Source organism: Mugil cephalus, chromosome 1 (genome assembly GCF_022458985.1).
Source record: "Mugil cephalus isolate CIBA_MC_2020 chromosome 1, CIBA_Mcephalus_1.1, whole genome shotgun sequence".
Taxonomy (NCBI): Eukaryota; Metazoa; Chordata; class Actinopteri; order Mugiliformes; family Mugilidae; genus Mugil; species Mugil cephalus.
The window spans coordinates 13,316,003-13,343,887 of record NC_061770.1 but is presented as its reverse complement, the minus strand read 5'-3'; the positions used below and the strand labels follow the sequence as shown (position 1 = coordinate 13,343,887).

Below are 27,885 nucleotides of genomic sequence, written 5' to 3'. Positions count from 1 at the left end.
ACTGTTTACTATGAAGTATCTTTTCTTCCTCTGAGTGACATCTGAAAATGTGCGATTCCCTTTTGGAGGCTTGTCTTCCGTGATTATTCTCTAAAGCACCTTAATGCTGAGTCTCTTCATCCAGCTTGTTTATCGTTATCTGCTTCTGACTTTGATCAGCAGGATCTCAGTCCTCTGACAGCACTGATATTGAATGAGAAACACTCTGTCCTGTCTCATCAGCTACTGGGAGCTGCGAGGAGCTCTTCCACAGCTGCTTTGCTTTATGGCGCGAGCAGCTGAAGACGATAATTTTTCTGGCCAACACCCAACTGTTAATATTCAGCGTTCCACGGCAAAGCATGTAAAAACTACGCTTCCTCAACTTTCACTGTAAAAAGTCAGAAGATACATAACAAAATCAGCTGGTGGATCGACTCCTTAAATGCACAGATTACTCCACTTGGCCAGTTTTAAAAACCATTAGGTAGTCCTTTGCTCATTCAGCAGAGGAGGAGTGGGAACATAAATCACTGCCACGGTTGGAGGGATTAATCTCGGGTCAAACAAGGCCCTGTGTGAACTTTTCATCAGCAGCCATTAAAGAAGGCAGGAAGCAGATTTAACTTTTAGAAGCCCGACATACTCTGCAGGAGAATGACAGCTGTCATTGAGTCGATAAAGACCCTCTCTCCAGACTCAGTGTGCCATAAACCACCATGATCTTGTGTCTAATGAACAGATTTGAGAAATCCCAAATGCATTTGTACCAAACCCATGGCAGTGCCATCAAAACCAACCGTAAGTTTTACATTTATACAAAGGCCTCCTCCCATGTAGCGAGAGAGCTACTCCAGATAAATCAAAGAGCTATTCTGCCCCCTTGTGGAACAGCAACGCAGACATATTTGATTGGATATAATCTGACAGTTTGTGTTATTTTGCTAGTATTGCCATAAAATCAAGTATTCATTTATTAATATATATCATTAATATATATTGATATATATTTTTTATACATACTAAACTGAGTTGTACGGCATTAATCTGCAAAATATGTGACATTCGGGACGTATATTTATAAATATTGATTAATTCATTTCATTTGGTGCTTTGTTCCGTCACGTTACTCTTTTTAAAAGTGTCTGTTAATTTTGTGATGGGCAGCGTCATAAATCTTTTTTATGCCAGTATGTATGCCATTGATGTAATGATGGTCCCTCTTGGTTAAAAGACATTGAGAAAACATAATATACTTCTATTAAATGAGATTCCAGTGATATTATGGACTAACAAAGTCCCATTAAAGCTCCAAAAATGAGGCTCTGCTGCCCCCCACTGGCAACACAGAAACACTTTTTTTCTTTTACACATAAATTACATCATGGCTTCAGAAGATTTCCACTAAAAGGCAATATTAGGTCATGAGGACTGGCACCAATCAAAGACGAAGAGGGGCCCCGCTGTTGTTTTACAGAAACTGAGTGAGGTGACAGTGATGCCGTGAATGGTGGACCATATGTGAGACATGTATTGTTAGCTGTGTTGAATGGGGAAGTGCCAGCATGTCCCAGTAGCCTGTGGTCAGTTTGCAGCAATTAAAAATCCAATACTGTAGCCTATTGAGTGCAGTGCTGTTCAAGTGTCAATAGGAATAATAGACTTAATATTGACCTTGAATTTTTTCATATATTAGTGCAAAAACTCGGCAAAATAAATTTATTATACTCAGCTGCTGCGTGGACCTTTCAATACAGTACCACGTTATTTCATATTCCATTTTTTATATTTTATATTCATGTCTTTTTTTTCTTTTTTTTTTAAGGGAGCTATTTGCAGTGTCTGACTACAGCACCGGCCTACAGCAAGGCGATGACACGAGAATAACCTTTAATAGAATACTTTTATACCGTTGCTGATATAGGCTGGGGGATGTGAAGAGGATATTTAGCTGCAAATGGATTAAAATACAGAGTGAAGGTTGATCTAAGGAATTTAAGCCCTGACCCCTTTTTCGTCAGGAACGAGCGCCGTTACGTCGGAAGAGTAGCTCGAGCCGGTATCGCAGCGAGTTTATTAGCCAGAAAAACCCCACTGTTATTCCGCTCGAAATAGATAATAATAACGCGAGAGTTTGCAAGTTGCCTCAAGACTCTAGTTGCAACTGTCAAAGGTGGAGTGGATACGCGCATGACCCAACACACATTACTGTAATACTGTACACGGCCGCCGAGATAATATCCGTATAAAAAAAAGCCCGAAATAATCCCGAGGTAAGGAGCCGAGGAGTGAACCAACCCCGACCGAGGTCTGCCGTTTCTGCTCATTTTCCTTCGCTTCGTTTTCTTTTACTCTAACCAACAGTCTCGTCGCCGTCGAAAATACTGCACTAAACATATTTTTGTGCCTCCCTTTAGCTCCAGCCAGCGCAAGGATTTTTTTTTTTTTACTCCTCCTTCGTAATAAAGTCGCCATTTTGCTTCACTGCCTATATAAACCATCCCGTATTCTAATATTTTTCCTCAAGGAGTCGAGGACCTGCCTACCTTTCGTGGCTATTTTTTAAACATTTCTGGAGTGTTTAAGGAGAAGACGGAGGTTGGAGAAGTGCCTCGTGGTTTACATGTTAATGCAGGAAAGGAGGGGGGGCACGGCTATTGGAAACTGGAAATAAGGTGAAACTATCCTGGATTTCTCTTCGTGCACACACGGAATTGGGATTTCTCCTCTCGTGCCCTGCTTTATTCGCCGTCCATCTGGTCGTCGTCTGCAGGGAGAGGGGGGACAGCACGACGGTGACGACTGTCCGCTTCCTTCCAGGCCCCCCAACCTCAGCGTGACCGGTCCTTGACGCACGGCAGGTGTGATTGCCATGTAACATAACATTGGTGGAAAAACGCCCACTTTTGGTGCCCGTCTCCTGACCCCCCTCCTCCTCCTCCTCTTCCTCCATCACCCCCCCCTCCTCCCCCCTCACGTGGGTGACCCGGGGCCACCCGGCCCCAGGTGCTGGGTGACTGCCCGACAGTTCAGGTAGGTGTGGCTGGAGAAGAAACAGAAAGTGTAGCCCTGTGTTATCCTCACCGCACTAGCTGGCCTCTCTATCCTCGTAGTAGTTGACAAACACAGCATGGCAGCGTGCCACGTGCCGTGTTAAAATACTTATTTCCAGGTTGGCTTGTCAGCAGATCGAGTGGGGGGGCTGTGAGTGGGTGTCACCGGGATTTGTTGTGTGTAGCTAAATGTATAATAATGAGTAAAGTTGCTGTAGGTGGCAGTTGTTTACTTGTGGCATTATTCTTTTTTTCTTCTTTCTTTTTTAACGAAAGTACCTGCTGCAATGTTTTAAGTTCAATTAAATTGTAGCAAAACTAAAAGATAAAAGAAAGTGTTATGCCGTAAAACTGCTATTCACTCAATCTGCTCAACAGAGGAACTAAAAAGTAGCACAAAGTATTTAGGCGGCTATGAAGACTCACTGGTAACTTTCTCACAGCATCTGCTAATTTTAGATGTTTAAATGCCGCTGCCGTTGTTGTCAACCCTATCTCTTCACACTCTCACATCATACAGGAAGACCACGACGTGTGCTGTATTTCGGCAAGTCACGTCCTGCAGCCACTCACTACATGCCTTTTAAAGTCACATTCGTAGCAAACGTTTGAGCATGTTATCACCGTGATCGACGAGCACCACATCAACCAGTGTGCACGGGGTGGTGCGGCATGTAAACGGACACTGGCCCCTTCGGAGTGACCCTTTGTTGGGATTCATTAAGAGAGTGACACAAATGTGTGCTAAGAGAAAGCACGGTGGATCGCAATCAGTACCACTTACCATAATTAGCGATTGTCAGCCTCCATTCATTAGACTGTCCCACGATGATGAGGAAGAAGCATTTATCACTGGGAGCCTGAATTTGACATATAGTGCTGGCTTGCTGTGGATGAGGATGCCACGTAATGTATGGGACCGATGGGCTAATCCGTCTAGAGGTCGACAAATCAGGATTAGCCCTCACTGAATGTAGAAAACTTTGCTTCTGCCCGCGTGACCTTATCGAGAGAAGCATCCCTGCTTTTCATAATAAAGAAAGAAGGCATCGCTGCTCTGGAGAAAGAAGCGCCTTTTCCTCTCTTTGACCCACCTTCTGTCTAATGGACAGAGCATGAAGTTAGCGTGTAAGTGAGAGTATTGATTTTGAAATGAAACATGGAAGGTCACACCCTCATTACCGCCGCAGACGATGTGTGCGCCTCCACTCAGATAACCTTCTGCCTAATAGCGCCGACGGCCAACGTGAAGCAACTGCATTATAGAAGGAGCAGGCAGCAGCATCATCGTGGGCTATTGACGTAGTAGACTTTGCTAATAATGTTTTGGCAAATAACGTAACTGGATTAATGAGCAGCAGAAAGCATCCTGGTTTTGCCTTTAGCTATATACAGTTTCCCTCTTGTGAGTTTGTTCCCCCTCATCCACCATTGCAGGCATGGAGAGCCCAAGTGGCCCCAGGCTTGGGAAGCTGTCGTCTTCAGGGCTGCCAAGGGGCCGAGCCCCCAAGCATGGACATCCCCAGGAGCTGGTTAGAGCCACGCCAGGCCACGAAAACAACAACAAACACAGTGAGTGCACTTTTTATAATACAGTGTGGGACGTCAGCATGGCCCAGGTTCGTTCCATTGGGCGATGCATTGTTAAGAATAGTTTGCATATAGCGTGACGTACTAACATATGCACTGTTAACGACTGCCTTTGTTTCTTATTTTCCAATGCCTGGAGTTTCTACGCTGGCTTTGCAGAACTTTAATGCTGTTTCTCAGGGATTTAATTAGCATACCATATATGTATTGCTCTCTGCAGCTTTTTTTTTTTTTTTTTTTTTTTTTTTTAAATGGCTTATAGTTTATTACATTATTAAGAATCAATGGTTCCAGCCTCGGTGTAATTCTACCCCTCTCACCGCAGAAGGGCCTGGAAACTACAACGTTTTTCCTGAGACTGCCTTACAGTGAGAAAACCAAACAAACAAGTATTGCCAAGCGCTGACATTAGTGAAACCCCAAGCCATCTGGATGGAGACGGAAGATTTTGGAAGGAGAGAGCCAGACTGGGGAATTATTTTTCAATCCAATAACCAGCAGATCATCATGACTTTGTTAATAGCGTCAGGCAGGCTTGGAAAACTGGGACTGCTCAAATATGACCCAGTTGTTTTGGTTGCTGCAAAATAGCCTCTCATTCCCAGACACACAGAGTACCAACACCAGACTAGGTGCTTCAGTTTATTTTCTTTCCGTGTTATTATTCAGCCCTCTAGGCTCGATTATCGTGGCAGTGTGGGTGCATGCATGTGTCTGTGCGCCTGCTTCCTTGTTGTGGAGGTTAATGCAAAGCTTATTTTGTCATTTGTCATTCCAGTAGGACATAAATTAGGGTACACAACGTGTCAAAGCCTTTACTAATATATATCTTTTGTCAACTTAACTCATCCTCTGGTAGTTAGCAGTATGTCACTGGCTCACTGTGAGCTCTCCTGTTTCTCTCTGTATACAGGCTGCCAGCTGGTTTTTGCTTTTGAAGTATTTATTGTAACAGAAGAAAGTAAGTCTATTTGAATGACAGGCTATTCCCCGCGGCCTCTCAAAGTCTCATGTTTTATAGATTTTTATTTGCACTTTATTACTCAATAAACAAGATGAGTTTATAAATCAGTCAGTAGAAAGTTGGTGGGGGGCTCTGCCCTGATTGTTTTGACTACAACTTAGAGAAACAACTGAGCGATGGCTTGGGGTTTCACTCATGTCAGCGCTTGGCAATACTTGTTTGGCTAAAGTTCACTAATGAGTAACTCTGACGATTGCGAACCTGTGTGCATGTGTGTTGAGTTAATGTGATCGCAGGTGATGCATCAGCCTCGGTTTTTCTGGGACTTTTTCTGGTAACTTCAGACTCGACCGTTTCCAAGTGTCTGTTTCATTTTCTTTTTTCACAGTTGATCTGCTTTGACTATAGTTTGCGTAGAACTTCTCACAGATCCTAGGACAGTTATTACAGCAGCGTTTTGAGGACAGCTTCTTGCACAATTTGTTTGCACAAGATAGGAAACAGTTTTTACACTCATGTTGTGGTTGAAGAATAGTTTTGCTTGGTTGGAAAGTTTCCATCATCTTGATCATCATATATGTCCCATTGGTTTCTAAGACAGTTAAGAAGTTTACATTGCCAGTAGACTGAGATCTGTTTGATTATATAACTACAGGAATTTCTTTTAGATACAAAACAGTGCATGGGAAATGCACAGGAAAGTTCACCATTTTCATTTCAGAAAAAGCACCTGTTTACAGTGTCTTATATATTCCTTATTTCCCGCACAGTGCTTTGCAGACAAGTCATCTTCTCAAATCTCAAATTTCCTTAGCATATTAGTCATCACCCTGCTAGAGCTAGTGATGAAGAGAAACGCAACAGCGCTAATAATAATAACGAGCCTGGCACTAGCTTGTCTATCCCAGGGGGGCTGTGAACCTCAGTTTGTGGAAACAAAGGCATCAATATGTAAGGCTCCCTATGGAGGGTTTTCTGTTCTCAGTCTATGCCCATTGTACACAGCGTGCTCTTCTGATTACCAGGTACCTCAGCATCTGCCCTCATCCCACTGGTTGCTTTCCATTTTTCATTCCTGGGCCATGGAGTGTTTGGACCATTACTTCTTGTTGTGTTATGATGTTGATCAATAAATGTCTCTGATGGAAACTCTACGTGATGTCACATTGAAGAAATCCCATCTGGCTGCTGTGTTTTTGTACTGGTGGTTTCCTGAATTCCCTCCACAAAAACAAAACCTGAAAATTGAGTTTGTGTACTATTTTAGAGTGTTGCGGTTGCGCTGTCGCTTTGCCACACCAGATAATTCAGAGAAAAGGATGTGGTCCTTGAGGGTGACTTGCACTCTGTGTGATTCTCCGTTTCTCTCTCTAGTTGTGCGGTGTTTTTTTAACTCATTTGGCGATGGTTTTGTCGTTTTTTTTTTTTTTCTTTTTGTATTTCGATTGAATGAATCTGAATTGAACGCTGCTCTGCTAAGTGCAGTGGACGAGCCCTGAGAGTAGGCCCTTCTCTGCAAACATTAACGCTAATCTAGATGAGTGGAGTCTGGAAAAGTCATGGAAAGTTGTGCAATACTCTACAGATACACTATCCTCTGGGCACGCGGGCTGTAAAGTGAGGTGGGTGCTCCACACTTGGTGTTGTCTGTATAAGTATGGAAAAGGATGGGAAAATCAGTGTGCTGGTTGGAGAAATAAGAGTGGGAGGATATGTTGTATTCTCATGGCTATGTGTGAATAATAATGTGCTAGTTTGTTCAAATTCTTTTTGTTTACATTTACACATTTCTGCTCATGTGCATTCCACCCTGTTTGTGTATTCCCACATGACCGTGCTTTACTCTTGAGTGTACGACCTTTATTTTAGGCCCAGAGTGGCCATCTGCCAACTCTGTATATTTGCCTCAACATCAGTCTCTAGATTTTCCTCTCAGTCTCCTGCTTTCTCACACTCGCGTATCTTCCAATTCTCCACGTATAACTGTCATTTTTATTGTATCCTCCCTCGAACTCTTCAGCTCTTTAATTTTTCACTCATTATGCAGCGCTATAAGCGGCAATGACTCAACATCAGCTCCCTCCTGCTAATGTTTTGAGTCTACCAAACTCGAGAAACACCAAAAGACTGAATCGATAAAGAGCTATAGATGTTTGTTTTGGGTTGAAATTGAATTCTGGTGCTTTTCTCAGCCTGATGCTGCGTCTCGGTTTGAGGAGGGTCCTTTGTCATCTTTGTCACACCTTTATTTGGCAGGCTTGAGGATAGCAGATGAGAAGGAGTACAGGGAAATTGGAGAGGAGAGAGATGGAGATGGTGAGTCACTGTCCATAAGGAGGGCACTGCAAACAGTCTGGAGCGGTACATTGTCTGTCTGGCATACTGTAATGTATGCGCTGTTGCTCAAACACATAACTTTTTTTTTTCGCATGCACTTGTATTTGCGGTGCAACAGTTGCAGACTCCGCCATATTCGGTATAAATTAGTTTAAATTTCTGTCTTTAATTTGAGAACAATTTATTTGCTTTGGTGTCAGTTCAGCCTCATCTCCTAGGAAATCACTGGCTACATATATCACTAAACACACTGTTGATCTCTGGCCAAATGGCCATCAGGCAACACGTTAGGTTTCCAATAATATGAATCATGCCATTGAGGTGGAAAGCTGTAAAATCAATACGGGCCCGAAGAAGATGTCGAGGTACTATGAGTCACTAGATTATGTAGCAGGAAACTCCAGCCCAAGCTCTTTTCTTTCATTTGCCTGCTCTATGTGTGGTTTAGTGGCGCTAGCAAACTGATAGCTTAGCATAATGAGCCTCGGCCTCTTGTGTGCAGCGAATCCAACCACAGTAGTTCAGGCCAATGAGGGCAAGGGAAATTATTTGTCATCATACTAAATTTAAAAGTTATTTGGTGAGAAGCGAGTCCCTTATATTTATCATTAAGAGTTCTCCGCGCCTAAAAGTGAACAAAATAACAACAAGAGAGCATTTTAGAGAATTTTAGGACGAAAACTACCGCAGTGCACCTAATGATAGCATAAACAAACAGACTTTCACACTGCATGTAGATGCTCATAATACCAATGAGGAAATAGATGTGTGAAGTGATACCATCATTTTACCAAGGAAGTAATATTTTGTATTATGCAGATAGTGTGTATATATATATATATATATATATATATATATATATATATATATGCGCTACCAGTCAAAAGTTGGACACACCGTCTCTGTGAATTGAATGAAAAGGTGTGTCCAAACTTTCGACTGGGCTGTCAAAATGAACATGTTAATGCAGATTAATCCATCATCATGATCTGAATTTTTACAAAATTAACCCAATCACTCTGAGCATTTCTGGCAAAGCATTTTGGACAGTTTGTCCAAGTAAAGTTACTGTCACGCATGCGCAAATGTGCAGTTGAACAGGGAGTGACGGGCAGCAGAACCAGCTGATAAAGATGGAAGACGCTAAACAGCATGTTGGCTCTCTCCATGGGAAATTTGAGTACAAAAAAAACAAGGCGGAACAGTTGACCGACATGAAGTATTATGCACACTCTGCAGGAAGGAGTTTTCTTTTCACCGAAGCACTTCCATCTTAAAATACCACATTAACATGAAGCATACGTTAGTCTGGGGTTCTGCACTTTGGCAAACGTGTCTTGGTTTATCTTGAGACAAACCAAGACAAAGACAAGCTGGCAATGCTGGCTTGCAAATATCTGGCCACTCCTGCAACCACTGTTCCATGTGAGAGACCTTTCTCAGTTGCAGGCAACATAGTAAATGAGAAGCGATCAGCTCTCCTCTTAGACAACGTCAACAAGTTAGTTTGTCTTACAGGGTACACTCACACCAGGGCCACGTGTCCTGTGCCGTGCTGAGGCATGAATGACACCCCCCTCCCTTGTCCCCCGCTGGCCTGCACTCACATTACCCCGAACCAAGCAGGCCGAGGCACGGTTGCCTCCAACACATATGTCATCACACTGATGCACGTGGTGCAACGTCATACTAAAAGGACTTATTTATACTTTTTTTTATCTTCAAAATTGTCAGCCCTCTTCCTCTAACCAACGTGAACCCTTTGCTGCTGCCATCGTTGCTTCATATGCGGTTACGTTTTGCGCGATGCATGCTCAACAGCGCTTGTGACCAGTCGTTCCATGCCAAAGTCCACCCCCTCCAACCGTGCCTGCCAGGGAAGTGTGCCGTACCCAGGCAGGGTGCGCTTGCACTCACACTAGTCATAGAATCCGGACTTTAGGGGAAAAGCGTGTAGCGGTTGCCTAGCATGAGTGCGCCCCTTAGTAGCTGCTGAAAGAGGAGTCACAGGTCCATATTAATGTGGATAAATGTTTATTTAAAAAAAAAAAAAAGAGACTAAAAGCTATGAAGTTGTCTCAAGTTTTGTTGAATACGGTGAAGGTGTTTATTAAACACGTTAAGTTCCCTTCTTTCTTGAGTGAGTTTGCTCATGCAAAATGAGACGTAATTATATAGATTAAAAATGAATGAAATCTTATCATGATTAATCAAAATTAGTTTCAGAAAATCAGATTTTTTAAAACAGCACACATATATATATATACATATATATATATATGTGGATTATATACATAGTCACACAGAATGACATAAAGAGAGAGGGAGGGTGGAATGAGGTAGTGAAAGAGAGAGAGATACGAAAAAAACCCCAAAGAGTGAGAGCCAGACTCACTCACTGAGAGTCTGGTTTAGTCAGTGTCTGGGTTGTAAGACTGTTGAGGTGCCGCTCCACCTCGCCTCTCCTTCCTAACTCACTGTCTGGCATCGGGACGGACTGGGAGGGAATATGGGGACGTCTTCAAAAGGAGGTGTGTAAACGGGAAGAATGTGTGTGTCTCTGTGTATGGGAGAGAGAGAGAGGGAGAGAGAACGGGAGGGAGAAAATGATATCATAGGAGGAAAACATGAACAGGTATAGGAAGTAGTTGAAATTGTGTGGTAACGTCTGTGTTGTGAAAGTGCTAGCGTGCCACTGAACAGAGTGTGTGACAGAGGGGAACGTTATGAGGTAGCACATAGATACAGTAATAGTAGTAGTAGACTAGAGATGGCAGCAAGGCCCAGTGGTTGGACTCAGTGTGCAAATTACAGATACAAGCAAACGGGTTTCACTCATTGGCGGTGTCTTCATCCAGGTGTATTCGTTTCTCCATCTACCGTCCGTTGAGACTGAGGAAGCGCTCAGTTGCATTTGTGTGTTGTCTTTTCTAAACTACAGTTTGTCTATAACCTACTGTGCAGACACAGACAAAGGCTCCTGTGTGAGTGTTTGTCAAGGAAAACAAATGACTGTTGTGTGCATGTGTGCATACGTGTGTGTGTTGTTTTTGTGGGTAATGTGTGAACCCTTGCACTCAGGGAGAGCAGTTGCAGGCGTAGCTAGGAGAGCTCAGAGGTTATTTGAGATCATTAGACAGCTGCTGGCACTCCTGGGTCCTGGTCTTCTCTTCTCTTCTCTTCTCTTCTCTTCTCTTCTCTTCTCTTCTCTTCTCTTCTCTTCTCTTCTCTTCTCTTCTCTTCTCTTCTCTTCTCTTCTCTTCTCTTCTCTTCTCTTCCCATTTCTCATCACTTCTCTTCGTTTCTCACCACTTCTCTTCTTTTTCTCTCCCAACCCTAAAGCTGTTCTCCTCTCTCAATGTTAACCAGTATGGAGCAACAGTTGCAGACAGCTGGGAGCGAGTCACACTCTGACATTAGTTGAACAGCTGTTTTATCCCCATGGCCTGTGCCTGAGAACTGTGGGTTAGACTTGACACAATGGACCTGCTTTGTTTCATATCAAGACAATGGCTGTGATTGCTGGAGGGCCTGAGCACCACTGTGCTACCCATATTCATGCAAGCAAAGCGAAGTAAAAGATGTGAACACATTTAATTGTCTGCGCTTTGTTTGTTCACTCAGAAATTCGTCTGTTTTATAGTCTTTTTTAAGTCTTTTTTTACCACGTGTGCCATAGCTTGTGTGGCTTTGCCTGTTTGCATTGTGGCCTACTGTATGTGGGCCTAATTGTTCTGCTCGCAGCAAAGAAGCCTCCGATAGTGGTAACTAAGACAAGTGGATCTTATTCCCATAGCAACAAGAACATATCTTTCCCAAGAGCAGAATTCATTAATTATGCCTTTCTTTTACAAGACCTTTATTTTCTAAGACAGGAATTAGAATGCATGCTCAATTTCCTCCTCAGCACAAGAGCTGCACCGCCGACTGCATCACCTCTCCAGCTGCTACCCAGACAGCTAATAGAGAAATGCTCTGTCGCCTGGAGAATATTAATACACTCATATCCGCGCTCACACAACACACGCTGGCAATGGTTTTGTGCTCTCGTTTGTGTGTCAGCGTGCACTTTCATGTGCGTGTGTTTACACCTCGTGTCGTGAACTATTCCGAAACACAGCCAATGCAATGCTGTGCTAGTTCTCATTCCATCTCACTCGGCCTTGCATTTTATTCTACCTTATTATTGTGAATCCGAAGGTAAAAGACTACATATAATCTGTCAGCCCGTGTTTGTGTCTGCTCTGCTTCTCTGTGAGAAAAAAAAAAAAAAGAAGACAAATGAGGGAAAAAGGGGAAAGCTGTGTAACAGAACACTGGGAAATAAGAAGGGGAGGTCATGGTAGGTTAGTCCATGAGCGTTGCTTATACACATTAACATCACTGACATAGAGAAATGTTTTTAAGGGGCAAAGGCTGTCCTACTGCCTGCATGAGCTGTTTTTGCATGAGCAACGAAGGTAGTAAGTCAATTCATTTATCTGATGGAAAATTATCTAACCATTTTAATAATCCTGGTTGGCACACGGAGTGCTCTGATCCAGCTTGGGATCTGCCGCAAATGGGCATGTGGGCAGGCTGCCTCTGCTTGTCAATGAGTGCGCACCAAAAGAAAGCGCTTTCCAGACACAGTGCCATGTTCCTCGGCATGGGGAAGTGAAACACATTCAAAAAAAAAAAAAAAAAGTGAATGCAAGACCGCTGCTCCATTCCACGTCATAACATCTCTACAAGAAATAGTTTCCCTTTGACGTTTTCTAGATCTGATATGACTGAACAGGCTCTTGCAGCATCTACGTCTCCTGCTTGCTTTGTTTCTGCTGCTGCTGTAAAGTCTTTCCAGATCAATCAATTGGAGCTGATAGCACCTGTGAAGATGTATTTGTTTCTAAAGAGCAGGAGTATAGCTACCTGCAGCACAGCCATTCAGTACCATGCTTGGTCAGAGTCAGCCGCCTCTGCAATCCTCCTCTCTACTTCAACATCATTTGCTCTTCTTCTTCCCCCCTTTATCGCCCCCTTCCCGCCTTTCGAATGCTTGCACTCATCTTGAACTCTCTCCTCCTTCCCTCTCTCCTTCCTTCAAGTAGCAGTGTATAGAGGGAATAGAGTGCAGGGCGGATTGTGCGGAGGTCTAATTGTAGCAGAGAAGAGAGCAGTAATGAGCCGGTGGAACCATGGAGAAAGATTGGGATGGGGTGTTGGCAGAGAAAGGGAAGGAAAGTGAGAAAGCTAGACGCGGTGTGAGAAAGGAGGTAAGCAGCAATATGAAAGATGGAGGGAAGGTGCAATAGATAGCACAAAGAGAGCTGAGGCAGTCGGTCTGCAGTCTGCTGTGTCAGAGGTTCACACAGCCGCTAGTGATTTATAGCTGATCTGTTGGGCTCAACACAAGGCCTTTGCCCGTACTGCCTTTCTCTTCTGAACACTTACACAGACACAACCACGAACACTCATGCATGCACATGAGGAAGTAACGTTCGACCAGTTAAATATTCGTTAATGATCCTAATCGTTGTAATTGGGTGTAACCGAGGGGCTTTCCTTATGTGTGACCTATATTTTCTTTGAATACGAGACCATATTCAGCAATTTTGGAAACATTTGGAAACATTTGTAATGTATCAAAAACAAATGTGGGAGCGCCAAGTCAGAGACAGCTAGTCTTGCTTTAAATCAAATAAATAAAAGGCCCTAAATCAATAGATGCAGAAACTTTTCGAATCAAACTTTATATTGCATGAATATGTAGTGCTGGCAGTCGTCTGTTTCTAACTCAGATGTGATTTCCTTTTTCACTTTGCCAGGTCCGGTTTGTGATGAGCCAGCAGAGGGAAAGAGGAAAGGTCGTCCTAAAGCAGAAGTGCAGGAACTGAGAAGCATTCCTGTGAGTATTATTGCTTTGAAAAGAGTGGGTGCTTGAAGTGAGCTTCATTATTCCTGCACAGTAGGCAGCTTCCCATGAATATGCACAACATACAGTGCTTACTAGCAATAAAACTTACATGTACTCAACTCTCTCTTCCTCACCCCTGATCAGGCCCATATGATAGTACAATGGAAGGAAGAGTTTAAACGCCGCTCCAGGGTTAAATGTCCGTGTTCAGGCTGCTGGTTAGAGTTTCCCAGCATCTATGGCGTCAAGTACCACTATCAACGCTGCCAGGGGGTGAGTCACTAGCCTCTGCTGTGTGGCTTTTTTTACCTTTACACTTCAGAGTAGACGTTAATGGGGGAGTTAAGAATCGGAGAAAACCTTCCACATAAAACCAGTTAATCCTAATTCCAGGGAATACGCGCTCACACTACACAAATATAGTGATCATTGACCATTAGTCAATTAATTGTCGGGGTTTTTCAAAGGCCTGTGATGAGTCAAATGAAGCCTAAACTTATAGCCACCCCTTGACTTCAGATTTTGCCCGGGGAAAATATCACTCTAAATCCCCTCTCGTTATGTCTGTACTCAGGCCACTGTAGCTGAGAAGCTGAGTCACGGCTGTCCCTACTGTGAGGCAGTGTTTGCCACAAAGGTCCGCTTGCAGAAGCACAAGCTGTGGAACCACCCAGACAGAGTTAGTATGGAAGCCAAGGAAGAGCAAGCTAAGCTTCAAAAGACTCCCGTGAAGCCCAACACAAAGAAAAGGTGACCGGGATTTATAGTTCAAATACCCACCAACAGTATACCACATAATGATGTTAGTAATGTCATAATGCTGACTGCTCATAACTGTCCTCCCTCGGCCTGTGAATTCAGACCCATGGAGAACAGTCCCCCCTCTCCGGTGTTCTTCAAAGTGAAAAAGACCCATGAGGTGTCCATGCCGTCTCAGAACGGGGAGCTGGCCCACCAGAAGAGTGACAGGAAACAGCACAGCCACAGCCAGCCTTCGCATCAAATTCACCAATCCCAGCCAGTCCAGCCTCAGTCTCAGCAGTCGCAGTCTCAAAGCACCTCATCCGACGCAGGGGGGAGCGAAAGCGAGGGGGGCAGCCTTCCCCCTTCATTCCCCGACGAAGACCCGGAGCGAATGAGGCACAGTAAGATTACAGCATATCTTTTGAAATGTACTCCAGCTTCTTTTTTATATATTCTTCCACTGTACACGCTTGACCGTTCTTTTCTATCTTTTTTTCTCTTGAGCCAGGACGGAAGCAGAAAACGCCCAAGAAATTCACTGGAGAACAGCCCTCCATATCTGGAACGTTTGGATTGAAAGGTAGGTGCCTGTTGTTAAGAGTAAACCAGGATTTTCTAATCACCTTGCCCATAACAATCAATGAGTTTGGGATCTCATGTGGGTGTGATAAAGAACAGATTGTTTTTGAGTGCTGGCTGATTCATCATTAGTTTGAGTAGGCTTTGGGAACCCTGTGATGATTTACTAAATAATTGGATTCTTCAGAGGACAAAATGGGTTCTGGGCTTTTTCAAAAATAATAATAATAATAGAAAATTGCCTACATTGTATGATTGGTTATGTAAGTGATTGTGAACGCCCCCTGTTGTGACTGATCAATGGTTTTTAAACAGTTGTAATGTGGAAAATGTAGAGATATTTCCGATCTGACTAAACGAACCAGTGACTCACACATCACATACACACAGCTTTACCAACCTCTCTTTCTCGTGTCTCGTTCTTATGCTGAAAATCTTTACTGACTCATACTGTAGCACAGACGGGGCTGTAAACTACTTATCATCACGAGTCACGCAATCCATCTGAAGTTTGGAGGACTTGGTGCTCTCTCTTGCTCTCTTTCAGTCTGCCTGTCATTGATCTAGTATAGCTCTAAATGACTGTTCAGTATCAACTTTCACATTTAAGTATCTTGTTCTTGTTCAGCATTGTCCTACATCTGTCCCTTAATGCTTGAGTCTCTCATTTTACCTGGAAAACTTCCAATGCCGGTATTAGTTACTGTCTTCTGATTTGTCTTCTTGTGTGCACATGTGTGTCGCAGGTATGACTAAGGCGGAGGAGAAGATGAAGGCTGGCCGCGCGAAGAGAGCAGAGGGGAGTGGGTGTAGTGAAGAGCCTCAGAGAAGAACTACTTCAAGCCAGTCATCAAAGAAAGACTCAGCCACAACAAGCTCTGGTGAACACCTAGATCAGATTTTTCTTTTTCCACGAAATTGTAGTTCTTTAGGACGTACTACAAATGTGATGCCAGCTAAAATATAATAGCCACATTTTTGGTTGCTGGTCCATAATTTTATTATGGGGGTTTACTTCGATAGATTTACATGTATACAAGTTCAAAAATTACATAACTTCTCTCATAACGTACATAGATATCACACCGTTTTTGACCCCCTTTCTGAAACTCACCCACTTGTTTTTTTGTCCCCCACCTAAGAACATATGCCCTTTGCTCCTGCTCAGATCTTGCAATAACATTTGTTCCATGATCAGGTGGCCAGCTTAGATGTGAACACACCCAGGATGCATTGAGGAAGCATTTTAATGATGCTAATCCACAAAGATAAATATTATACCTATGGGGACATCATTCCCCTGTGGTGATCGGCTAATTAAGAGAGTAAAACTGTTTACTGTTTTTTTTTTTGTAGGGGTTGTTCCTGACACACAGTGGCAGCGAGCGATCTCAGAGCGAGGCGAAGTGGTGTGTCCCACCTGCTCCATCGTCACCAGAAAAACAATCCACGGCCTCAAGAAACACATGGAGATTTGCCAGAAGGTCAGTGGGCGATATAACTGTCCATCAGACTGGGAGAAGGATGGATGTGCTGTCACAACCTCTGTTGGAGTTTGCTGTGAAACCAAGAAAAAAATGTTTTCCTGTCAGATAAAAAAATGCCATTTCACAACAAACACCTCAGTTCTCAGCTTGTTTTAGCTTCGTTTTACATCTAGAGGAATTGTTCTTTCTGAAAATCTGGATAAGACAAGAATGTCCTGTGCTCTTCCTGTTTTTTTTAATGCTGTCTAACATGCGTCGTCTTGCAATATTAATATGTAAGAAGTGAGCTCTATGGCAAGCAGTTTGGCAACACAAATACACGTTGGAATACATGCATCAGCAAAAAGCTGTTTAAATAATGATAAAACTCGTCATTAATTTTTTTTTAGTGAGCATGAACTAAAGCTCTCTTAACCCGGAGCTGTAATTTCCACAATGAATTATAATTTTGACTGCACTGTTATTAGATACCTCTCCCAGAGAACCCCATTGTGCCGAGTCTGGGGAGCTTTTACTGTAAAGATATTGATTGGAAGGCTGTAGAAATAATATCAGGCAGTATCTCACTGCAGTAATCTCCACCACTTTTTTGTGTAATGTCCTCGTTCATTGTTTCTGATATGAAAACTAATACCAAATAAAGTGGATCAAGGGGGAAGGAGGACACTACATTTGTGCAAACGTCATGTGTTTGCATTGCACTCGAATGTAGTCAATAGAGCTAGAAAATGAAGCAGCGGCAAATAAGTGGAAAAACGTGGTACAACTACATCATATAGAGCTTTTCCTGTACATGAACCAGGTAAGTGATCCAGTAACCTAGGTCCTCAGAGAAATGTCTTCCCGCAGCCTTTGTAATGGTTCCTTAGCTCAGCGGCCCGTGTGACTCCATTAAAGTCACAGTCTGCCATTAAGCAATGACAGAATCACCACATTACCACTGGGTCACTCACCATCAAAACACCTTTGTCTCCAAATCAATACCGAGGCGAGGAAAGAAGCCTGCGACGAGGAACACTGTGTGTAAAATTGGCTTTTTCGGGAAACCTGAAGATTCCTTTGTCCTTTACTTTGACCACAATTGTGCTCTAATAACAAACTTGATTAGGTTACAGATGAAATGCTGTTATATTGATGGATCCAATAAAGACCAAGGCTCTAGAGTGGACAACCTGTTAGTTGCCTTTCACTGATAAATGTAATTGGATCCTATGTTTGGCTTTCAACCCATACAGCTCCAGGATGCCCTGAAGTGCCAGCAGTGCCACAAACAGTTTAGGTCCAAGGCTGGACTGAACTACCACACAATGGCGGAACACAGCACCAAGGTACGGTTGCAGATCGATTTTAAAACCTACTTTAAACAAATAACAGCAGCTCCTGACTTTACGTCTTCTATTTGAACTGAACTGAACTTTGCCCCATTTACCATCGCTCGCTGTGCGTCGAGATGGGAAGGCTTTGCCTGCTCAGACGGCTAATGCTTCACCACTGTCACACTGATCCTTTGAACAGGGCACTTAGTTAGAAACCACACTAGTTCAGGAGGCAGGATGTTGCTGTTGTGACACTATATATGATAATCATCCATACTCCTGCTAGTGTCACATGGCCTATTATGGTAAGGTATTTTTTTGCATATTCATTATCAGCTGTTGTAACCTTCGCTTAAAATTTGATCTTGGGGTTTGTAAGTGATCATACATTTGAGGGGATGATTGGTATTCTTGTCCTTGAACTGCTCACGTTTCTGTTTGCAGCTGCCTTAGCTCTGAATGGAGGGAGCTTCATTAAGATATTATCATGACACTCTTGCATTAGAGCAGCGGTACTGCTATGAAGTTTGCTGAATAATTCAACGCTGGCCGTTACAGAAAGTATCATGAAAGTTTAATGAATCTTCATGCAGCAAACGTAGCATGGCACATAGCTTGTGTGTTTGTGTTTTTTGTGCACGCGCATAAGCTAATAGCACATGAAACGTGTGCACCTGTATGCGTGTAAGAGGCTCCGGGTGTGAAAAGTTTGCCAGTTTCGCAGCGATGATGGACGACTGTGCCATCTGTGTCAGCCAAGTTAAACTGTTTGATGCCACCATTTGTCTTCAGACCAGACCTGTTGTGCCTCGACCTTATTGGCAGCTTTCCAGTCCAGCACAGCAAAAGACATTACAGAATTATGTGTGTGCTTTAAAAGTAAGACGCTTGAAGGTTTCGGCAGCAAACTATTAAATATTTGAAACATTTTTTATCAGATTGGATAATTAAACTTTGTGATGAACGCGATCATCAGCTATCGCTTTGTGTTAGTGTGTTTGCATCCGTCATTGTGCTTTAATCTCAAGTGGATGTAGTTTAGAGAAGAAGAAGGCTTTTATCCTCTACAGGTTTCACTGGAGTCATACTTTTCTTATCTTTCCAGGAAAATTTTCAGTGTCAGGAAATTCTATGTCAAAGTCTAGCAGGTGAGAGCAGGCTGGTGATATGAGCGCTCGATACGTCCGACACCAGGTCTTTGTGCTCTAAGATCAATTCAAAAATCTAAATATCGATACTTTCGATACTTCAGTCATTCGAGGTAATGAAGAAACACAGTGGAAAGCAACTAAACTACCTCGTGAAACACCTCAGGTTAATCCACAGCACAGAATATGATGAGGACAGAAGAGGAGAGCACAGTGTCAGATTGAAGTTTTCAGTTTGTAGCAGTTCTTAATAGCTAAACAATAATTTACTTTAATGGTCTTACTATTTAACTGCATTTTCACATATTGTGTATGATTGTGTCCTCTGCTTAGTTTTTTTTTTGTATTAGTTTGGCTAATAGATATATAGGAAAGTATTTACTATAAATAGATATTTATAGTAAATGAGGCCACTACCTCAATATGCATCTGAGTTTAAAATAAATAAATAAATTACTCTAATGTCTTGTACTGTCACTAGAGCAAACTACTTCACATTACCTTATTAATATTTAAGTAGAAATATCAACTTTGATTAAAAATAAGACATCTGCTTCTATTATTGTGCATATGTTATTATTAATATACACTCGTATATGTTTATACATTACACATGTTTATGCTGGTGCATATCTGTCATCTGCATTAGTTATGGTATTTATCCGTGATGGTTTGTGTAGGATAGTGTAGTTCCCACTATCTCTGCGTCCAGTGTTGTCAGTGCGGTCACATGGCTCAGCACCAGTGCAGTGTGGGAAGCAGCAGGCTGGCTGAGAAACAGAGGTCACCCACTGAGGTTGACCTTGATGTTGCTACTGTGATCTTGTTGCCTATTTTCCCGCTCTCTCTCTCTCTCTCTCGTGCTTCTTCTTTTGCTGTGTCTCTGATGGAGGCACTAAGAATACAGGCTGATGTGGCTTCATAGTTTCTTTCCTTTTGAGTTTAAATCAGAGGCCGAGTCTGTGTCTTTTCTCTTGCCTGCAGGCTTGTACAGGCATTATTGAAGCACTGTAACTGTATCTCCTCTAATCTTTACCTTTACAGAAAGCTGCCACGGGGTTGCGTGTTATTAATCTGAGAAAACACATGAAGTTTATTCCGCTGGGGTCCCTTCATAAGTCCAGACTCTCCCTTGTCCCCTGCATGTCTTTCTTCTCCCTGGCAGCCCTACCATCTGTTGTTCTGGTCTTGGCTGGGGTTTAGCACCAGCCAACACTTGAGTGAAAACACGAGTTTGACAGTTGTCATAAACATGCCTTGAGTAACAGCCTCACCATGAAGCCACTTAATGATCCTGGCACAGTGCGAACACTAAAGATGGAAAACACATTTTCGCAGCATTTTTTTTTTTTTTTTTTAAGTCATGAGGGAGTGGGAGGTGTTATGGTGGGACACGCTTATGCGACGTGTGTTTGTTCCCCCTCAGCCCTCAGGGAGCGAAGGCCAGACGGGCAACGAGCACGAGGAGAGAGAAAGGCTGCGCAGAGTGCTCAAACAGATGGGACGAATCAAGTGTCCTAGTGAGGTATGCACTTCTTCTTTTATCCCCAGTCCCTTTCTCTTTTCCTGTCTCTCATTCTATACTACTCTTGCTTCTCTGTGTCCTTTTCTGTCTTCTGTGTCACATTTATCTCCCTCTTCATCTGCCAGTTTTGATTCTGTTTCCCCCTTTTCCTCAGGCTCCTCTTTTGTGTCTGCCTCCTTTACCTCTCTCCCTCCTTTTTCCTTTATGCCTTGCTCTTGACATGTTGCCCAAAACCACATCAACACTCTGCTTCCCATTACTCACACTAGAGTGCAAAAGGCAGAGAGAGAAGGAGAAAGAGCTGCAAAAAAAATAGACTCTCCATAGTGAAATGTCTACACACTGAAATATGAGCATCTTCCTCCTGCTTTTTCTGTCCTTTTAACCTTAAACCTGAAAATATTGACCTGAAGTGCAGTAATATTGCTCCATTAGAGCTGCAGTTTGTTCCACTTACCCAGTTTCCTGCTTAATCTGTGTTTTCATTCTGTCTCATTTCTGTCACTGGTGTCATATGATCACACAAACATTCGATGTACAAACAACACACACACACACACACACATACATACACAGGGGTGTTCAGCCCACTTTTCCAGTCTGATGGGCTACCAGTATCACCAGAAGCGTTGTGGAAGACAAATTTCTGACGATGAGAAGCCTGTGTTTCTGTGCCAGCACTGTGAAAAAAGCTACCGTTCCAAGGCTGGCAGAGACTACCACGTTCGCACCGAGCACTCCCCGACCATCACCTCCGCCATGACAGCCACAACCACCAACAGCAACAAGGACAGTATCATTGACACCAACAACAACACTGGCAATGAGAGGGTAAGATCTAAGAGAATATACATTTTATGTAGTTCACAGGCACATTTTAGTTAAAAAAAAACAACAACAACAAAGAAAAACTGTGTTTCCCTGCATTTACCACTGTAACAAATAGTCAACTGCTCCTCCAGGTGGTCTCTGAGGAGTCTCCATCGGGAGGCAAGAAGGACTCGAGTCATCCCGAGAAGAAGGATTGGCCAGAGAAAGCACCTTCCAGCCAGCCTAAGGAAAAGGACAAAGAATCTAGAGAGAAGGACCGGGAAAAGGAAAAAGAGAGGGAGCGAGAAAAAGAAAGAGTGGCACAGTTCGGGAGCCAGGGGGAGGACTTTGAAAGGACCCCCAGTGGCAGAGTGAGGCGGCGGTCAGCTCAGGTGGCAGTGTTCCACCTGCAGGAGATAGCAGAGGATGAGCTGGCCAAAGACTGGGGCACCAAGCGGCGCATCAAGGACGACCTGGTGCCTGACAGCAAGAGGGTGAGGAGAGCAGACACGGCACACATGAAAAGATGAACACACAGTATGCCGGCAGCAGACTCATAGATAGTTCTCGTATATACGCAGAGATGCATTATTAGATGCAGTATTGGGCGTAGGAATAGGTATCGTTAAGGTTTTATCTGATACCGGTGCCATACTGATTTTGTGACATGCAAGAGCAGAGTATTAATTTAAATAATAGAAATACAAGGCTAAGAAATAAATTAACCAATATGAAATAAAATTCACAACAAGCTGTCATAATTATCATAATAAAAATAGTGGCGTGGGGTCTCGCAGGCTTTCAAAGATGGTACATTTCTTCTTTAATCAGATTCCAGGTGTTACCTCCTTTGCACAATATCGCCTTCGAGCACTTGTTGCAGATTCTGCATCTTTTGAGGTGAACTACAGCCAAGCTTTTGACCATTTCTCCTGAGGCATTTTGAAGGTTCACCTCCATCCATGCAGGTGGTAAACTGACGTGTTTTCACGTGTAGCGTCGACACAGCGACAGAGCTAAGAGGGCGGTAATTAAAAATTCAGTGGCACCAAAATGAAGCACCAATAATACTAATTGGGCACTGTAGGAAGATATCTCCAGGAGACATCCTTTATATGCAGTAGCTCCACACAAAGATGTTCAGTGGATAAATAGGGTCCTCGGTGCCCTCTTTCTTTTGTATATGTGAACTGGTTTATGCTACCATGAATATTGAAAAAACTGTTTTCCTTTTAGTTAAACTACACTCGCCCAGGCCTCCCCAACTTCAGCCCAGAGCTATTAGAAACCTGGAAGAACCAAGTCAAGGAGAAGGGTTTTATCTGCTGCACAAATGAAGTAAGAACATTGTCTGGTTTAATAATATATATATAAAATATCAATTCAAGGCTTTACCTTGAAGCTATAGGTTTATATTAATGAGATTTTTGATCAGCTTTGTTTGTCCGCTTGCTTTTCCTTTTTCTGTTTTGTCCTAGAACTGTGAAGCTGTCTATTCCAGTGTGTCAGGACTAAAGGCTCATCTCGCCAACTGCAGCCAGGTACAGCTGCAGCAAAACCCCCTAAACTGATTACATTTCTCCTTCAGACACAAGTAAAAAATAAGAACATATACTCTCTCCCACGTACAAATAAATATATGGAATACCCACAGTTTCCCAAACCATATTTGTGATTTTTTTTTTTTATGCTGTCATCAAAACTACGGTTCTGCAAAACACTTTGACTTTGCAGCCTCTTTGTAATCTATCACTGCAAGAGAAAACAGCTATTTATAAAAATGACGTTTTAAAGAAATGTATGAAAAGTAATATGACATTTAAGGGTCAAATACAATGATAAGTAATTCTACGTGTTCCTTCTTTAAAAAATTGTGCTTCTCTTTGTGTGAATTACAGGGTGGTGGTGAACTGGGGAAGTACACGTGTCTGATCTGTCAGAAGGAGTTCAGCTCAGAGAGTGGGGTCAAGTACCACATCAGCAAGACGCACTCACAGGTGGGTCACTTTCTGATTCTCAGGGTAGCGTTGATATTATTCAGTATCCCCCTAATTACACTCTCATAAACATCATCGCTATTTATTTGAATAGATGGTGAAACCAGCTGAATCTATTTCACTTGTAGGGAAACATTGTGTTGTGCAAACACTTTCGGGTCCATTTTTATACATCATATTAACCACTGTGCCCCTGATACAGTGAGTCGAACACGCTGTTTGATTATGAAGTTGCAAAATTACTTGTGTCTTTGTATTTTTTGTTCCCACAAGATTAATAATAATCTTTTTAGACTCCATCGGTTCTGCCATACTGCTGAGAAAATTAGATAAATAGTAGTTGTGTGGTTGTATGTACGTTTTGTGCTTTGTTTGGATTTGGAGTGATGTTTTTTTGCTTTTTTTTTTTTAGAACTGGTTTCGAGCAGCAGCCACTCAAGTGGTCTCCAGTAGCAAGAGTAAAGTGCTGGAGGACAATGGGATCAAAGCTGAGGTGAGGAACGGTGCCACCACTGGTAAGAAGAGGGGTCGCAAACCAAAAGAACGCCCCCTTGTGGATGTGCCTCTCCAAACAAAAACTGAAGCACTTGCCTCTACTCAAAACTCAACCTCCAGCGTGACCCCTTCCTTGAGCCCAGCACAGACCCCAACCATGAGCTCCGACCTAACAGACAGTGATAATTCAGGCCAAAACAAACAGCCCATTCCCTCCGCCACAAGACGAAGCAAACCCAAGAGGCTGTCGTTGTCAGAGTAGCTCTGCATTTGTCGACCCAGGAGCCAGAAAGGATGCTTACTGTAAATGTTTTGCCGGGAAACTGAAAGACCTTCTTACTTCACAAGGACACAGAGAAGGAGGCCAAATCAACAATAACCAGTAAAACAGTTCAATCTTCAAATCTTGGTTTGAAAACCCCAGAGTTAATGTGTGTATTGTCGCAGACAATACTCAGAACAGTAGTGTTTTATTTCTCCATTCCACCTCCGTCTCCTTTTTAAGTCACACATTTTAGTTTCTGTACTCACAGCAGGAGGATGAGAACTAATCAAAGATAAAATCCTGACCTTTACGTGGATAGCCTTTTTTAAACAGGTAGGTAGTTTCCTAATCAATAGAGAATAATGTTCTCTTCAAGACTCATGTTGTGTTTGAGAGGTTTTAAAAAGGATTATCTATTAGCATGGTGAAGTCATTTAATGATAGCTAGTGTTTTCACATTTTTTCCACAGATATACTGTACCGTGTACATAAACAATATCTATATCTATATATATCTGCAGTATATACTCAAAGCAATGATGCCATCTGTCATTTTCAAGCCTGACACATCCAGTAGGATCATGAGCAGTCAGAATGTTTGCAGTGTGTGCTATAGTGCAATGTGGTTTTGAATTTAGTTTTTTCATTTCTTTACAGTTTTACTTTTATTGTTTTGTTTTTTTTTGTTGTTTTTTTAACTACGTTTCACGTAAGCAAATGTCAGATAAGCTAATATGTTGGTCAGTTGTTAGTCATGTTCCACCCTTACCCACAGCTTCAGTGACATCTGTTTTCATGTGATGATTTAAGATTCTGTGGTTCTTTTAGACTGAAGTTAATGAGCAGAATACCCCCCCAAAAAAGTGACATTTTCATTTGTAAGTTATTCGATAGTTTCAGTAACATGTGATTTAACATCGTTTAGTTGATTTTAGACGAGGAACAAAGTTGAAGCCTTCTAAAATAAGAACAGAAAAGCTAAATGTTTGACAGAACGATGAACTTTATGTGAAGCTTGTTGCACCATTGCAGCACAATCAAAAGATGTGACACCATATTAAAGGAGGCCATATATTGGCTACTGCTTTAGCTTGAATCAAAGCTGGAGAGAGAATAAAAAATACTATCTTTTATAGAGAGGTTGAAGACAATAATCTTTTATGAAATAGAAAAAAAATGCAAATGAAGATTCAAATATAAATATGTATATGAATTAATTCCTGGACGCTTGCACTTTAACCCTTTACCCTCCTTCCTCACCTCTTGTATTTCTGACAGGAATATTCAACCTAACGTAGTGGCTGTCTTGAACAGGAGTGGGAATATTTTACTCTGATGGAAAACTAGAGGAAAACTAAATTTGCTTTAAATGGGTAATGAGCAACATGGTTAACTCTTTCTATATATTAACCCAACACAACCTTAAAAGTGTGTCTGACGCCACAAAGCCATAACTGCTCTAGTTTAAGGCTGCTTTGCCACTGAACGTTAAACTAGCTTTAGACTTAAATAAAAGAAGAAGAAATATTATATTACTTTTCAAATCTACAACATCACAGAACATTTTCACAAAGTCGATACTTGAATCCACAGTTGCATTAACAATTTGAGCAAATGAAAACTTAATATTTGATTATATTTGCAGTTTATGTCCATAAAAATGATTCCTTGCTTGCTTAAAAAATGAACGATCGTAAGTCTATTTTATATTATATCGTGTGTACTGGTTACAAAGCAATCTGATAGCTTTGGATAAAATTGTGACACAAGGATATGACGGTGCCGCAACAAGGGTGCTTTTACTCGCCACTCTACTTGACTCGACCTGATACCATGCCGTGTTCTCCTTACAGGCTGAATTTTGCACCAAAATGTCACTTTTCGTCTTTAAAATCAAGCACTGATGTCAGCGGAACGCTTTCGAGAAGCAGTGAATTTGAAATTTGTGTGCGTTCTTCCTACGCTGTGACTTTTTGTAGTGTAAAGCAAATATTCAATCTGAATTCCTCCATTACCAATCAACTGATAGAGGCTTTTCAGGCGGGGATGGTTATGCACGTGTCTCTGTTAGTAGCATGGACCTTTATCTCTGATCCAGGTTCAGTTGATGGAGAGGATAAGTCAGACGAGCACTGATTGGTCCTTGGACCTTTACTATATGAGTTGTCCGGACCGTGTGTGTGTGTGCGTGTCTGTGTCTGTGTGCGCGTGTGTGCAAGTGTGTGTTTGTCTTAAACAGTTAGCACCTTTGTAATGACTGGATGTCAGAAATGGTAACACCTTTGTTGAGTGTTACGCCGTGGCACAGAATCAGTTCATCAGCTGCTTGTTACTCATTTCATTAATAACGTCACATTGACTGTGTTTACCTGACAAGCTTTGGTGTTGCAATATGATAGTTTAGCACTGCTTTTAACAGTGAGTATTTTATATTTTATCACACCCTTTACTATCTGTCTTCCTACGATGTGGAAACACATATCTATCCCGCAGTGTGAGCTAACTGCAACATGTTTAGAGAGTACAGCAATACACCATATTTAGCGGATTTTGTTGGCTTGCTAATATTTTGATATTGATGTGTCTTCTCAAAAAATTGTATGGCTTTTTTTTTTTCACTCCCCTAATTTTATTTGTTTGCTTTGAAAATGCTTTTTACATATTATGAAATCTAAAAAAAAAATGATAATAATAATTGAAAAAATTTTTAGAACACAAAGAACATTGTAGGCCTGTGTGTTGGCATACACTGTTATTTTATCCATTTTTGATGATGCACATAAATTGAGCTTTTTCAGTACATGATGGCAAACACATCGAGAGAGTCCTTTATTATTATCTATTCAATATGGGACGACAAGGCATATGTATGTGTGTTTGTTTCTGTATTTAGTGCACTTACTATACCATGAAATAGGCTTGAAATAGGAGTGTTGTTGGAGCTTTCTAGTTACCTGGATTGTGTGTGGTGTGACTTTTGTACCTGGGGAAACAGCAGGCTCAAGTGTCTTCCCTTTGTCAGCAATGTTATTTCAAAAACTAAGGTTAATCCTTAGAAATTCCCTTAGACAGCCTAAGAATTTAACCCTTTTATTTGGACAACAGTGGTTTGTTTTGTATGCTACCCACTTCAAAAGCAGGAAATGGCATCCGGCCCATTGCTCACTCCGGGCCATTGCGATGAAACTTTGGAGAGTTTTATGAGATGATGTTGTAGCTTATAACTGTTTATGATATATAGGTAACAGATCAAATGAGACTAATTATGTATTAAAGATTTCCATATCAGAAATAAAGCTGTATAGTACCTAACATTGGAGGGATCAACACCTCCTTTGAGTCTGAACTGTTACAATTTTTCTCCCAAACTTGTTGTACCTGTGCATTAGTATCCCTCAACTAATTAATAAAAGTTTGTTGACTAAACCTGTGTCATCTGTGTTGACTCATGTCATGTTTTATTGTATGGATTACAGTGGATTTTTCTGTGTGAGGACATTTTTAATTTATACCATAATTGACTCAAGTCATAATTAATTACTTATACTAAGAATTCACATACCAGAATATATATATATATATATATATATATATATATATATATATATATATATATATATATATATATATATACATATATATATATAAGGATATATTCTTACAGTTATAAAAACGAATTACTCTCAGTCTAACAATATGT

General features: G+C 41.9%; 1 protein-coding gene across 6 annotated transcripts; it reads left to right on the top strand.

The window, feature by feature from the left end:
• The first annotated feature begins 1,475 nt into the window (after positions 1-1,475).
• Positions 1,476-27,611, top strand: znf512b (zinc finger protein 512B). Of its 6 annotated transcripts, none has more exons than XM_047595088.1 (17): positions 1,476-2,840; positions 4,470-4,604; positions 13,731-13,810; positions 13,964-14,092; positions 14,394-14,569; positions 14,681-14,964; positions 15,072-15,143; positions 15,889-16,023; positions 16,499-16,626; positions 17,865-17,957; positions 20,520-20,618; positions 21,195-21,449; positions 21,581-21,922; positions 22,665-22,766; positions 22,907-22,969; positions 23,327-23,425; positions 23,838-27,611. In XM_047595088.1, the coding sequence occupies exons 2-17, from the start codon at positions 4,472-4,474 to the stop codon at positions 24,180-24,182; spliced, it is 2,535 nt and encodes an 844-aa protein (XP_047451044.1). In that variant the 5' UTR covers positions 1,476-2,840; positions 4,470-4,471; the 3' UTR covers positions 24,183-27,611. The 6 variants fall into 6 exon arrangements, with proteins under 6 accessions (XP_047451044.1, XP_047451036.1, XP_047451067.1 ...); XM_047595080.1 differs by having other exon boundaries at positions 1,477-3,012; XM_047595095.1 differs by having other exon boundaries at positions 1,487-3,012; positions 21,297-21,449.
• The last annotated feature ends 274 nt before the right edge of the window (positions 27,612-27,885 follow it).